Source organism: Sander vitreus, chromosome 1 (genome assembly GCF_031162955.1).
Source record: "Sander vitreus isolate 19-12246 chromosome 1, sanVit1, whole genome shotgun sequence".
NCBI lineage: Eukaryota > Metazoa > Chordata > Actinopteri > Perciformes > Percidae > Sander > Sander vitreus.
This window is the reverse complement of record NC_135855.1, coordinates 17,813,206-17,826,790: the sequence shown is the minus strand read 5'-3', so window position 1 is coordinate 17,826,790 and position 13,585 is coordinate 17,813,206. Positions and strand designations below refer to the sequence as shown.

Genomic DNA, 13,585 nt, shown 5'->3' with positions numbered 1-13,585 from the left:
AGACATCTGTAGCTTCCTTTATATATGTAAATAAGGTTTTCAAAATGTGAAAGATCCCAACTGCATTCAAAAGCATAGAGTTCAACTCAAAATGCTGCAGTTACTAAACAATTTAGGAACCTTATCAAACTGAGCTGCCAGATCAGCCCACACACTGTTTTCAAAGAACCTCAACCTGCTTCTCTCACAGCTTGCACATCACACTGCCTGTTTTAGAAATGGCCTTTCACACTTTTAGAAGGCACACACAAGGTCACAAAAAAGGCAAAAGGACAACTGAAATGGTAAAAAGCAGGACATATAAACTGTTGAGGAGAATTTGCAGTACATGCAACAGATGTTTACGACTGGCTTCCAAGAGCAGATAAAAGACAGAGCTGAGCATGCTTGAGGCTTTAGTTTTATTTGATTTGCTTTACCATGGTTAACAGGCCTGAGAACCTGGCGGAAAGAGCTGGGGCTGATCATCTGCTGCTGGTTCTCTGTGGAGAGCAGTGGACAAATAACGCAAACATATCTTACAGTACTAAGAGGGATTAAAAGGATCATGAGGAGGAATTCACAATCTGGAGAACAGCTGTGAAAAAAAGTTCATTAACAACAAACACTGTGTTTAAGGGCACAGCTGTCAATTGCCCCTAAGGTTCAATGAGCACCCATTCAAAACATGTACATAATTCCTCATTTTGGATTTAAGACTGCCAGAAAAAAACTGGGTGTTTATTACCTTTTACTGAGATCCAAACATCAAATAGTTATAGTAGTAATGTTGTCAGGCTGAACATAAAAAAACAGTGTATTTTGCAAGTGACTGAGAATGAGAGTGTATGGAGCAAAGGCATGAGAAGACTGAAGATCCAGTTGGCAAGGTATTTGTGGTTTTTGATCATCTGACTGGAATCCCAACATTACCCACATATTTTTCTGGACAAAATGTGTAATAGGTTTTATGTGTGCATCTTTGTTCGTGAATAAATGTAGGTAGAAGATATAAGACTCACCTCTGGGTCTTGGTGCTCTCTTCCTGCGGTCTCTAAAAGCAGCTCCTGACTGTAGGGCTTCCAGCAAACTATCCATCACACCTGTCTCATCATTCTCTGAAAAACCCAAGAAGAAAATGAATGAGGGGGTGTTGGAAGTAAAAAAAAAAACTAAATCAGATAAAGTGCACTATTCTTCTAGTGGTGAGGTTTGCCAACTGATTGCAAGAATTTAGAACTTACAATGTAGGGCTGTCCCAAATGATTATTTTTTAAACGATTACTCTAGCGATCCATTTTTCAATTAGCGATTATTTTCCCATTGCTCAATTATTAACAATTTGCACAAAACAAATTTCAATAAGGTTCAAATCTCTATTTATTAAAATTGTTTAACACGGCACTGTTCAAAATGAATTTGTAGTGCAACCTGAAGCTAGATGTAGGCTATCAGTCCAACAACAAAATAAAGTCACTTTCAGGAGGAATACAAAAATAAAAACTTAAAGTAAAAAGCAAAAAGAATAGCCTGTATTTGCTTTTTTTTAACAGTAGTAGGTAAAATAATGAATAAGCTCTTGTTTAACATCCAAGCTCTTCTCCCTTTAATCTTACAGTAAAAAAAAAAAAATCTAACATAAGGCAAGTTGCAGAGTGTCTAATACAACTGAATCGATTGGGTCACTCATGATGTTAGTAAACCAAATCAACGGACTAACGTACCCAGGGCTCCAGACTAACTTTTTGCCTTGGTTGCACTGGTGCACCTAACTTTTTTATTTAGGTGCACCAGCACAAAATTTAGGTGCACCCAAATTTTTCCTCGCGTCGCCGTTAACGCTGAATGGCGATACACAATATATAGCTCTGAATTTTTTTACAAAGTGGGCTAAATGTTCAGTTTTAAGTCAAAGCCACTTTTCACAAGCTCTTTTATTAAAACAGATTGTGATTCAAATAAAATGCAAATACATGGTTTCCTTTACCAGTTTGAAAATATACAGCTGCAACACATGTAAATGAAAGTTATCTGAAATAAATAGCCTAGGATATATTAAAAAATATATATACATCTCTGAGAAAGCTCCTTCACTTGTTTTCAACAACAATGATTAAAAGAGAGAGATGACGCCCGGGTTCGACTCCGACCTGCGTCCCTTTGCTGCATGTCATTCCCCCCCCCCCCTCTCTCCTTTCATGTCTTCAGCTGTCCTATCAAAATAAAGGCCGAAATCTTAAAAAACAAACAAAAAAACAGACAGAAAGACAGAGGGAGAGAGGGGGGAGTGCGATGGACTGAAGCGTATACTACTCAGAGTGACGGCTGACTCATTATGAATGGGTCCAGCACGGGTCGAATGCACTTTGTCGGGTCAGCGGCGTTACACACGTCTTGTGTAGGCTATGAAATGTCTGTATCGTCACTGCGCTGCATTTTTATGAACTATGATATTCTGGCCATGGGTCACATCTCTCGCCCAGGTCCAGCAGGCTCCATCTCACACGCTATTAGCCTACTCAACGAACTGAAGTTAGTTGCATTCAATAACTGTAAATAAATGTGTTTTTCGCCGTGGCGGCCGCAATAACCCAGAGTTACCAGCGGAAACACTGGTACCAATACAGGTTTCCCTCTCATACTTAACAATATACAGCTGTGTTAATAACGCGCTGTGTCTCTCCATGTTGCAGGTGAGCCGTGTGTGCGTGAATGGAGACGGGGCTGCGCGGAGAAAAGATCCAAACACAGGCACGGCTTTACAGAAGGAATGGGTAACGCAACATTAAACCACATCGATATAAACGACATCGCTTTGTTCGTAGAGAGGCAGCGGATGCGAGGATGTTAGGTGCACCGGTGCGACCTAGGAAAAATCTTAGTCGCACCATTACAAATTTTGGTCGCATGTGCGACCGTTGGGCTACTACTGGGAACACATTCCGTGTCACTATGTTGATAATCGCACATTCTTGGGAGTAAAGCTTAGATCGGGCACAAAAAAATCAAGCCCGACCCTACCCGAGCCTGTGCACGTTGTGTCCGAGCCCGGCCCCACACATTAACTGGAATTATGAGCCCGAGCCTGATTTTAACCCGACAATTTTTTAATACGTGGGCCGTTGTAACTGACGTTATAAAGGACTCATGAGATATCTGAAACAATCTGGCTTGGTTGCGCAATTATCGAAGACAGTGCTACAGATGGGGGAGACACGATTTAGCACAGTTTGTTTATCTCACACTCAAGTCAGTGCAGGACATACACCCAGAGCTACGGGAGAATCTGGAGAGGCATATCTTTCTCACCACCCAATTAGGCTAATAAAGTAATGATTTAAAAAAAAAAAAATGCTTGATCAAGGGCCCGGCCCGGGGATAGTGGCAGGAAATATTGCCCCGGCCCGTGGGTCAAGTTCGGGCTCGATCTTACGGTGTTTTGCTGCTGTTATCCTGACTCAGTGATGCATTTTACAAAGACTACAGACTATGATGTTATTGTTGCCATTAAGAGTAAAATACTCCCACACTTTAGAAGACCGTGTGCAAGCCTTTTTCTCAACGTGTTGTTGAACTCGCGAGGAATCCATACCTGCGCTGTTGCTGGAGGCAGCTATGTTTTTATTTTTTTTTATTTCTACGCGTCGATGCATTTATGTGATCGACTACGTCGACAAATCGTCCCAGCCCTATTACAATGGCAGGTCACTATATAAACGCATAACGTGATAAATAAATAAAAATCACCGCCTAGCGTTTGTATGCCTCCAACAACCAATGCAGTTGTTGCAGTTTACATCCATGTCTGTCCAGACTAACATATGTAGTGAAGACTTTGAAGGAATTTAATAAAGAGGCACAGAAGATCTATATAATCACTACAGTTTCAAGGTGGGCACCCACGATTAGTGTCCCCAATTCCGTATCTGACCAAATGTGAAATTGTGTCACAATCTCCCCATCTGTTCCTGAGTTATGGCGTTGAATAATGGCCATGAAAGCCCTTTTGCGAAACATTATGATGTCACAGTGAAGTTCTCCAGTCGCTGGCAGCTGGCTAGCTTGCCAACAAGCTCTGTTCTTCCAAAGTGTCTATGATCCAAAATCAATGTCTTAATCCAGGCAGTATTGTACCAGAGAGTATCAAGAGATTCATTCCAATTGCTGAGATCCAAAATCAGTACTAAAAGAAAATAGTCCAAAGCCGAGCACACAAGCGAAGCCACTCGTTGACATTTGACCTTATGGATATTAAATGTCATCGCTACATCATTTTACCCTATTATACATCTGTGTGAAATGTCATAATTAGCGCAGGCATTCTTTGATCATGGCTAAAAACACGTTTTGTGAGGTCACAGTGACCTTGACCTTTGACCTCCAAAATCTAATTCATCCTCGAGTCAAATGGACGTTTGTGCCAAAGTTGAAGAAATTCCCTCCAGGGGTTCCTGAGATACTGCGTTCATAAGAATGGGACGGACAACGTACGGACAACCCAAAAACATAATGCCTCCGGCCACGGCGAGTGAGGCGACATAAAAAGCCATGAACAAGGACCTGCTATATCACACGTCCACTCAAGTCAAGTGCTTGAATTATGATGGGAGTAGTTCCAAGCAAATCCAGTAATGCACAAGTCGGCAGGTTCTTGTAGACAACCTGCTGTGCAAATATGCAACCTTGGGCAATGTAGTCATGCATTGCATTGTAGCAGCCAAAAAAACATAAAAGGATTTGAACTAACAATGAAGTCACATTTACAGTGACATACAGTGTACTGTCAAGCTGAAATGGAACATACGCCTGGCAACATGGTGTATTTACAGTAGAGTATTCTTGACTCAAAATATCCAGACCTTTGTGGCGGGAGGGGAACCAAGAGAAAGCAGATGTATTGAAGAAAGATAAAGGCTTTGAAGATGTGACATGTAAATCATGCCCTGTGTTGGTACAGCTGAAAACTTGGCCCTGACACCTGAGGCATAACGATGGACCTGGCTAGTAATTTGCTTTGAAAACAGCCTAGGAAAAAAGATAGCAGGTATATGGGAATGCTGAGGGAGAACACACACAGTCAATAAAAGGTTTATGCTGTGGTTGACATCCGAATGTGACTACGTGGGTGTTGCTTTTCAAAACTGCTTCTGTGTTGCTAATAACATTTGAATCTTTGTCAACCACCATGCAGATGTAAAGAGCCGTTTACCACTGAACTGTACATTTCCACTACCGACACACTGGCATTAAAAACTACAAGCTACAGTGCAACCACAATGATGGTTTTATTACATTTGACGGCTGGATGCCATTCGCATGCTGTCTATCAGTCTCATTTTGTTGTTTAGTTTAGTGTCCTTTCTTATCGGTTCTTTCGTAGGTTTAACTCCTTGTTGTCCCTAGAACGCGGCTCAAAAATAGGGGAGATCGAACGTTCTCAGTCGTGGCCCCAAGGCTGTGGAATGAATTGCCTCTAAACTCACTTTTATTCATTGGCTTTCAAACCTGCTTGAGAGTTTGTATTATGTATTCTGCATTTTATTTTTCTAGTCTGCTATTTGTTTTAAATGTTTGTTTTGTTACTCGCGTGTTTATAATCATGTCAATGTCCAGCACTTTGGTCAACCTGGTTGTTTTAAATGTGCTTTACAAATAAAGTTGGATTGGATTAACCACTGGCTGACAATTAAATCACAAATATATTTACTGCAATTCTATTTTATGTTGTATCAATAAAAAAGAACTGAGAAATGAAATCATTCGTATTTTATAATGACTAATTGTATGCCAAATTGTTCCTACAGAGAATGTTATTGTACTGTAAGGAAGAACTGTAATTGAACTGAACCAACACCAGTAAAAGAGGCAGATGAAACTTAAACTTCACATACTTCACATATGTCAGCAAGATTCATCAAACACGCTAACACTTGCTGACATTATGTGCATCCTTGTTAATATCTCGTACTTCCAAAGTGAATTTTCTTTAGCACCAGGCCCTGACTTTCCTACAGCAACGAAAGCGAGTGCTCTGCTCTGGATTTCTAAATTTTGGTTTGCTGTCGCCTACTGAGTTATATGTTGAGTTCTGCTTTACAGAACAAAGGATACTGCCAAAGTCAGGTAATGTCACTGTGGCATGCAGTCTAAGGACACTTGACATATATACTGATACTGGTGCTGCACAACTAATGGCACAGTATTCATAAAGAAATTAAAATATTTGACTCCCCATTTAGTAAAACTGGAATATCAATATAGATGTTATATGCTTACATGCAATTAAACATTGTGTGCTATATTAAGCATGTATACGATCGATTTATTAGTGTATGATGTGCTAGAAAAGTTCTTACAACTTCATTAGCTCCATAGAGGCAAAGATGTACCATCAGCCATGGTGTGACTGTTTGGCTCAACCAGTGATTTATTGAAGAGTAGGACATTGCTCTGATTAAGGTTGTGTGTGTTTTTCTCACTCCTTCCATTTTGTCTGACAATTCCCTGTAGAGAAATAATACACATTGGAGGGAAAAAAAATTAATGCTATGACTGACTAGGACTGTGATAATACCAGATTCTCTACCGAGTCAAGGCCATCACATTTTAAACCAACAAATGGGGCTCTATTTTTGTGAAATTGGGCACAAGCACAAATTAAAGCACACATGAGTATGGCAATGACTTTTTGTACATTTTGGTGAACAGACAAACCATAATTGCAATCCAGAACATCCCTATAAAACTGGAAACAGGGGCAGAATGAGTACATTTTCAGCTTATACTGCTGGCTCCAATAATGGCCAATCAATCATTCAGCAATCTGACTCACCCAACGCAGACAGTTGGTATAAATGCCTTCCATTGGCTGCCTATGTCAGCTATCTATTTTGCGGGGCATCTTCACTACACCTGGGGCTTAGCGCTGCCCAGGACAAGTGTGATTGTTTTAAAGAAATACAAAAAAGTTTTTTTCCACTACACCAGAATGACAACTCTAGTAATTCAGTGACCTAGACAGGCTGTCTTCCTAGATCCCCAGCATGCAAATGTGCAGCCTCCCAAATGTGATTATACTGAAATCAAATACACTGACTTTAAGTTTATTAGCTAATGCAATCTGGTACAAACACTCTGCAATGAATACTCCCTTAGTTGAGCTTATCATTTTTGTTGACAGTGTCATGCATGTCAATGGGATGGGATGACAATGATAGTAGAATAAATGTAAGCAATTAGGTTTTTAGGGCCCTTTTTCTATTCATTTATTTTTACATTCCCTTGTGCATTGAGGGTACCAAGCGCTGCCCATAGTAAGAGCTATTAAGTAGGGTTAGTCACAGCATTGGTTTGCTTATATTATTTTAATTGGAATTCAGATTGTACTTTGTTGTATCTACAGTACAGCGGCATCTTAACCATTCCTACAAGTTTAGCATTTAGCCCAGAAAAGGGAAAACTTCAAATATATATTTAGGATAAAAATATTTATGGTGGAGGGCAAAAGCTGGTCAACTAGCCCCAATATGCTGACCCTTAATATGTTGTAAAGCGAGGACATCTCGTAAGGTGTATAAATAAACAAATGTTTTTTTTAAAAGGAAAAATAAAACGAGAAACAGGTCATAAGAAAAAAAATCATATAGCAAATGTTTCTGCCCAGCACACAGTGTCTGATTTAGTCTGCTGCGCCAAGACCAGCCTATTGCCAGCATCACAGATTGTGACTGAATATACAATTCAAATCGGTTTATTATTAAAAGAACAGACTACAACTGATATAACGGTTATACATGCTCTAAATAGATTCAACATGAACATGATTGTCATTGGTTAATCTTAACAAAATGTGTAAAATGTCCAGTCCTGCACTTGAATGAAATCAAAAGGCCCTCATTTGAGAACATGTTTGAGTGTCTGTTTTACATTATGTCCAGGCGCAGATAGTGTTAGTCTATTTTTAAAAGCTATTAATGAGGACTGGGATTGCAGTCTCAACCTCTGAAGCTCGTCACCTCCGTCAGATGCCTACAAGCTCTTCTCATCTCTTGCAATCGGAGACTCTTTCATGCGCCGTTAACTACATCCACTACAGTCACACTGTACCATGGGATCTGCAAACTGAAATTTTCATCTTCGTTCATGCATACAGTACCATGCGGCACCATGTTGGGCATTCTGCAAGCCTACAAAAACTGTTAATCAGCTCCACAGTACATGGTCCCCTTACAGTAAACCCACTGAAGCTCCTTTATTGAGGGCGGAGGGTCTCCGGGGTGGTGGGCTGTGGTTGTGGCCAAACCTCACACCAAGCTCCTACTACAAACACACATACAGTATGGTTGATATGTTATGGCCCACTTCCTTGCCTGTCTGCTTCTATGGGTGCACTTGCTTTTCATTCGCAACAGTTACATTCCTCCTCTGGCTGATATGTGCCCAGTTCTTCATCATTACACAGAGCAGAGAGGCAGAAAGAATTTCTGAGCAAAACCAACACTCCTCGACGTCCAAATTTGTCTCCACTTCTGTGGCAATTCATCACAGGCAGCAAGCTTTACACTCCCAACAACACACATAGACAAATACACAAAAATACAGATAGCACACAGAATACACGCAAAAAAGGAGCAGATCAATCTATTGCAACCTGCAGTGTGTGCCTTCATGTGTAGTACTCCGTTTGACTCCAACCCACAAGAACATGAAACACTTTGTGTGCCTCAGGAGGCAAGGAAAAGAAACCCACTCAGATCTCCCGCCTCAGGAATATACAGGAGCAAAAACAGTCCAATTTTACACATCAATCAGAAGCAACTCAGACAGGCCGAGACACAAAACTGCTTTATAGAATGTAGACAAGAGGTGTTTTCAGACAGCCCAACACTGAAAATCATAACACATATTTCTATACTCACACCCACATGCTCACAAACTTAGAAAGAGAGAGATCACAGACATGTCACATGGATAGTAATGGAGGAGGAACACATGGCAGAGGAATATTAGTCAAGCTAGTAGCTGTGAAATGGGCTTGAAACAGTCATTCAGCTTCTGAAAGGTGGTGCTGAGGAGGATGTGGCAAGAGAACAAAGACTAGTGAGAGTAACGGGACAGTGAAGAGTGGTATCCCAGCTTTGGCAGTAGAGCTACTGATTGGTGCTTTGATGTGCACAATTTGCTTGCCTATTTCTATTCTGCTGCATCTGGGATCAGAGCTCTCATGACAGGTGTGCAATGTGCACAGAGGCTTTTTGCTTTAACTTTCACAAAGAATGAAGACGCTCTCACAAGCCAGTCTAGGCCATACTGATGCCTATTTAAAGAATAGCAAGTGTGTCTGCCTTCCTTGTGTTCACAGCTTCTTCATTGCGGCTCTACAGAAAGCTCCAAGGCCCACGTTTTAGTAGTAGAAGCATGAAGTGAGCGCAATGAGCTCTACTGTGGCATGTCTAGCTTGATTGTCCATGTTGTGGGGGAAAAAGAAAATGAATGTGTGGAAAATATGTGGTTAGGTGTACAAATGTAGATGTACGAGTATACAAGTCAAATCAACAAAAAGGTGTTTACTCTACCACAAAACAAAAGAATAACCGCTGGGAGAAGAAGCATGACAAAGCTTAACCTCCACCTCTGGGAAAAGGCTGTAGTTATCCTCCCGTCTGTAGTGAAACGTCAATCGCCACCTGTTTAAGCAGTCCGTTCAGACTATCGTTTTCCATTGTCTGGAAATGCATTGTGTGTGTGTGTGTGTGTGTGTGTGTTGATGTCTACTCTCTATTCAGACCCGGACTGATGCCACCCACCACTTCACTCGACAGGATGTGGCACTTATCATCAGGACAATGACCCGGTAGAAGCAGTGTGTAGCTGAGGTGGGCCAGAGCAAGGCAAGAAATAGGGTCAATTGGGCTGGGATGGAAAAGCTAAGAAGAGAAAATTACACGCCTGAGTACAATGAATGCAGGCCGACCACTGTGTTCCCTTGGACATTTAGAAGACAAATGGTGCAAGGCCTGTTAACCCCCCCTCCCTCTCTCTCTCTCTCTATTGAATATCTTCTGTTCCACTTTACTGATAGTTTGAGCAGAAAGTAGCCAAGCCATTCACTGGATGATGGGATGTACAAATGACACGCATCATAACCAGCTAATAAATATTGTAATCGGTTACTGTTGATCATCCTCGCAACTGTTGAATAAAAACAATGAAAATGGGGAGTCTTTGCTGCTGCAACTCAAAGTTGTCATGTGTTACCAGTGACACTTTAGCCAATGAGCAAACAATAACCTAATCACGTGTGATAAATCCAAACATTGATAGAGAAATCCCATCAAATTATCATAACCCATTAGAACAGTTCCCCACTTTGGGGTCAGGACTCCCACAAGGGGTTGTGAGATAATACCCAGCGTAGAAAAAAACCCCCCGGAAAAACAAAATCCAACTCCTTGCTTTTTCCTTTGTGATATAGTTTATAGTTTAACCCCTTCAGACCTCTACAAATTATTCAAAGTCAGTCAGTCTTTGAAAATTACAGACTTAAGAGCATGCACTCTACAGTATGATAGGAGGTCGCAAGAACATATTGCTAAGATGTCACAAGGAGAAAATGATAGGAACCATTGCATTCCAGCAATCTGTTAAAAGGCAGTCATATTGAAATGTCACCATTTATAATTGCTCTATTGCAAGATGTTCTGGTAGTACAACGTCTGGATAAAATGGATTTCAGAATCAGCTTCAATGGCTAAGTAAGTGTGAACACATACAGGGAATTTGACTCCGCCTTTTTGTTGTTTTCAAAGTACATAGACATACAGCTAAAAACAAATACAACAAAGGTGAACAATTTTAAATATGAATCAGAATGATAATGGTCAAATGAGTCAGTCCAAGAAAATCTGACAAGTCCACCATGACTGATGAATAGGGTTGCAAAATTCCAGGAATTTTCAAAGTTGGAAACTTTCCATGGGAATTAACGGGAATATATGGGAATTAATGGGAATATATTTTTATTATTTATTGCCAGATATTTTTAATATTGCTTGATATAATACTGTTATAGTCTATAACAGGGAACTTAAATGTTGTTGAAAAAGCAATACATAACCAATTGCTATTAACCTGTGTGTGTTAATTGTATAGCCCGCTTGTTCTTGATAGGCTGGAAACAATAGACAGCGCTGATAGTTAACTTAGCACGCATATAACCATAACCATAGTAAATCAAAGGCTGACGATTGACGAATAACTCAACATTTGCTTGAATGGGACTTTTGGGGAGGGAGAGAGGGCATAGGGAATATGTTTATTTTATTCAACATTCATGTTTTTTTGTTGTTCAAAGAAAGAATATCAAAGTTTTACTGACGAATAACTCAAAGTATTCACTTGCATGCCTATCTGCTCATTGTTGTTCAATGAAAGAATCTATTAAAGTTCTACTGACGAATAACTCAACATTTGTATTCACTGTATATGCCTGTCTGATTATTACAAAACAAAATGTTTATATTTATGTTTGTATAAGATGGAGTTTGTATGAATTACCCAACATTTCCAGTTAATTCCCATGAATTCCAAATTGGAATGTTTCCAAAATTCCCCAGCTTAACTTTCCATGGAATGTTTCTGGAAAATTTTCCTCCCCTTTGCAACCCTACTGATGAATAAGGCAATAAGTGCCTTTTGTACATCCCTATATACTATAGTAGCCAACAACAAAAAAATGCAGGCTATTTAGTAGAAGAGAAGCAATTTGGATTCAATTTCATTTAACTGATGTAATCATTTGTTTAAAGTTCATTTTGAATAATGTCAAAATTAAAAAACTGTAAACGGACATACATTTCTTTGGTTTAAGAAGACAAGCAGACCTGGTTCCAGACACAAAAGGGTAAAGCAAAATACTACATTAAACCCTCAAACAATAAACACCACTTTGAAGATTGAACTACCAACTAGTGTGGAAAACTGCTTATTCCACACCCTTTGCAGCACTGATGTACTGTGGCACTATAGTACCACGCAACAACACAATTGGGTTATTAATACCTTTCACACCATAGAGGCCAGTGCAGACATTTTTTTAACTGGCTTTGTGTTGGCTCTAACACATTCACACTTCATGGAACACAGCGGTCCAGCCCTCAGTGAACATTAGGACATTGTTAGGCTAGTTTCCCACAGCAACACAGGGAACCAGTCCAATGTCCACTGGGTTCTAGCAGACACCAGTGATATCCAAACTGTCAGTTAATTATAACAGTAAATGCATGAAAAATAAAATTGTATCAAATGTAAACCAACTATGTGAGTAGTGCACCACTAAAATACTACGGCATGATACAAAGGACATTACTTTGCCTATAGTATCAAGGGACAATCTCATGAGATAAAGTATGTTCTTACAAGCCTCACAAAAATGTTTCCTTCTGTATATCTCTCTCTCTTATGCCCCTCCTATGCATTTAGCATCTTTGCATGCAGGGTTGCATTGCTAGCTGTTCTTGTATTTGATGTCTTAATAGTTCATCGCTTGTAGCCATGTAGGGAATGTTAAATAAAGCTCTAATGTATAATTTGTCGCTTCACAAACATTCCCGCTCCCGGCCTACCCTGGGAGTTAATGCAACAGATTTGTCATACACAAGCCAGGCACAGCTTGAGGAGGAGAAAAAAAAAAAAAACACCTATTCAATCTGAATTTCAATCTCCATAGGGCTCTAGGCAAATGTATGCAAGTTGATGCTCTTGCTCTACTGCCAAAAACACAATGTGCAGATGACGAAGCCAGGCTGCATATTATTGTGTAGGACGGTAGAAGCCCAGTCTGTGGCAGGTAAAAGAGACAGAGGGAAATGAGAAGGACACTGGGAGAAGCTCATGTTTCAGGAATACATAAGTAGGCACAGCTAAAACCAAACTAAATGCAGATACCTGTAGCAAGTAAAGAAGCTATAATCCATTTTGATCATTTCCTCCAGGAAACCCTCCCCCTTCCTTCCCCTGTCTCTCATTGCTGTGCCCTTCAGCATAATGTGGATATGCAGTCTCTCTGGAGCTTTTTAGGGAATTGATGGGTAATCAGATGATTACACAGAAAATCTCCATTGAGGACAATTGTCCCTGACAAACAAAGAGAAAGCTCTTTAGTTAATAAATAGGCTGAGAGACAGACAAGAGTGAGAGAGTGTGTGAGAGAGAGAGAGAGAGAGAGAGAGAGAGAGAGAGAGAGAGAGAGAGAGTGTAAATCCTGTCCTGGGTTGGCAGCACAATGCCAAATCTCTATCACATATTCATTTCATCCTAACAATCTGTGTGTGTGTGTGTGTGTGTGTGTGTTTGTTTGTGTGTGTATGTATGTATATGTATATGTGCATGTGCGCGTGTGTTATACATTGCCAGAAACATCACTTCCTGGGGATGTCACTAAGTTTGCCTTCAGCTTTATCTTAATTTGAGCGTATCTAAATACATTTCAAGCTCTGGGCATATTTGTATAAGCCTATCTGACAAAATTCGTCTGAGGTTTATTCTCATGACTTTCTTATTTCTGAACTACTTTTCTGAAATAGAAAAGTTTGCAGTAAAAACACAA

At 40.1% G+C, this 13,585-nt stretch overlaps 1 protein-coding gene across 5 annotated transcripts in view; it reads right to left on the bottom strand.

Annotated features, from left to right (window-relative positions):
* The window catches only part of LOC144515515 (protein diaphanous homolog 3-like), a 197,974-nt gene that overhangs the window by 52,311 nt on the left and 132,078 nt on the right, over positions 1-13,585 (bottom strand). For 4 of the 5 annotated variants that reach the window (XM_078246442.1, XM_078246461.1, XM_078246423.1 and 1 more), the window contains 2 exons: positions 1,002-1,097; positions 420-482 (listed from right to left, as the gene is read on the bottom strand). In XM_078246442.1, coding sequence (XP_078102568.1) covers positions 420-482; positions 1,002-1,097 — 159 coding nt within the window. The remainder of the gene's footprint in view (positions 1-419; positions 483-1,001; positions 1,098-13,585) is intronic. The other variant, XM_078246451.1, reaches the window with a different exon arrangement.